Here is a 1,732-nt window from a genome sequence, read left to right as displayed (position 1 = left end):
GTTTTGCACCTCGAATAAATCATTGGACTTGCTGTTTTGCCTCTCATAAGACTTAAAATTTGCAAAAGAATACCACGAATTAGTTCAATTTTCAGTTGACTAACCAAACAAATAGAAGTTTATTATAATTGTATTAACTATATTGAGAGATAATGTGTAAATTTAATCTCTCCAACTGTAAAAGGGATTAACAAAAAAGACATTTAATTTCAGTTAAAGTGAAATCTGTTTAATTTTTTTATTTATTTCTTTTTTACAGTTTAAATCTGCTCAAAACTACATCAACTATTTCAGCTATATATAATTATATGTCAAAGAAAGAGGAAAGAAATTGATACGCTTTTTTATTTTAAAGCATTAAAATGATGCTAACTTTGTGGTTTATTTGTGTACAACATACTAGTTTTGTTTAAAATGGCTAACCTATTTATTTATTTTTATTGCAGCCCAGTTTTAAGGATTATCCAGTTTATTTGGCCAAGTTTAAACAATGTTTGTCTAAAGCTATGCACTTAATGAAGGTCTACATTGTAAACACTATGCAGTCTCTCACCAGCCAGTTAACAAAAAGGGTAAGAGAAGTTTTGTTTTTCGTCTTATATTATTGTAATAAAATTTGCGTTTCACTATTAGCTTTTTTTAAGAATACTTTATTTTTAAATCTTTTTATGTTAGATTATGACTGTCATAAGTGTTTTTGCTCTTACTGTGAAGCCTGAAACTATTTGGACACATTTTGTTGTGATGGAAATGAATCAGCAGTTTCTTTTCTGCAATGTCCTCTTATTGCCTTATGGGAGATTTCTTTGTCATTTTCAGTCAAAGGGAAACTTGATGGTTGAATACTTTTAACATTAAGTCAAAATTTGCCAGAAGTTTGAATCATTTTGGGCTTGACTTGAAGCTGAAATCCTCCTTCCTCCATGTTCTCCTTTTACTATCTTTTTTTTAAGATTGCTTTGACATATTTTATCAAACCAGACTGACTAGAACTAGTTAAACATCTTTTTTTTGTCTCATCCAGGATCCAATGGGCTTAACTAATGCTGACAATGCCTTTACGCTTTACTATGTTAAGTTTAGAGCAGCTGCACCTAAAGTTAGAGTGAGTATATTTATTTAGAATGTTAAAGTTTATGTTGCAAATGTGTCTCTTAAGTCTTATGCCATTTTTTCCTTTACATTTCTTTCTTCCAGTCACTCATTGAACAGGTAGAGCAGCGATCAGAGAGAATTCCTGAGTAAGTATCATTTCTTTAGAACAAAACCACATCCATGCTATAAATGTTTTTCCAAGATTTTAATCTGGGTCGTCTATGTCCTGATCTGAGCAGATACGGTCAGCTTCTAGATGAAATCCATCAGTGCTATCTGGACCAGAGGGAGCAGCTCCTGAGTCCCTGCATCACATCCACCATTACGGACTTGACCAACCAAAACAGCAAAGACCACTGTGCGCTGGTACGCCTCGTTTGTCTCGAAGCAGGAGCTTTCTTTTAGATTTTACAAAGTGACCTATCAGGCATGATATAATATTTAAAATTAAAACTGGACTTCTAAGTATTTCTTTATTCATATCCTGATGGATCAGAAGTAGATGAAAACCAGCAGCTTGAAAAAGCTTGAGTTTGCAGACAAATAGATCCATGTACGTCTTCATTTCCCTCGTCTGTGCTGGCATCTGGCTGGATAGCCGTACAGTTGTTCGATTTTTTTTTTTTTTTTTTTTTTT

The 1,732-nt window shown here is 33.0% G+C and overlaps 1 protein-coding gene across 1 annotated transcript in view; it reads left to right on the top strand.

The window, feature by feature from the left end:
- The window catches only part of cog3 (component of oligomeric golgi complex 3), a 14,632-nt gene that overhangs the window by 3,317 nt on the left and 9,583 nt on the right, over positions 1-1,732 (top strand). The window contains exons 7-10 of the mRNA XM_024287027.2: positions 447-572; positions 1,025-1,105; positions 1,198-1,241; positions 1,335-1,461. Coding sequence (XP_024142795.1) covers positions 447-572; positions 1,025-1,105; positions 1,198-1,241; positions 1,335-1,461 — 378 coding nt within the window. The remainder of the gene's footprint in view (positions 1-446; positions 573-1,024; positions 1,106-1,197; positions 1,242-1,334; positions 1,462-1,732) is intronic.

Source organism: Oryzias melastigma, linkage group LG21, assembly GCF_002922805.2.
Source record: "Oryzias melastigma strain HK-1 linkage group LG21, ASM292280v2, whole genome shotgun sequence".
In the NCBI taxonomy this organism is placed as follows: domain Eukaryota; kingdom Metazoa; phylum Chordata; class Actinopteri; order Beloniformes; family Adrianichthyidae; genus Oryzias; species Oryzias melastigma.
Note: the sequence above shows the minus strand (reverse complement) of the source record. Positions and strands in the feature narration are given on the sequence as shown.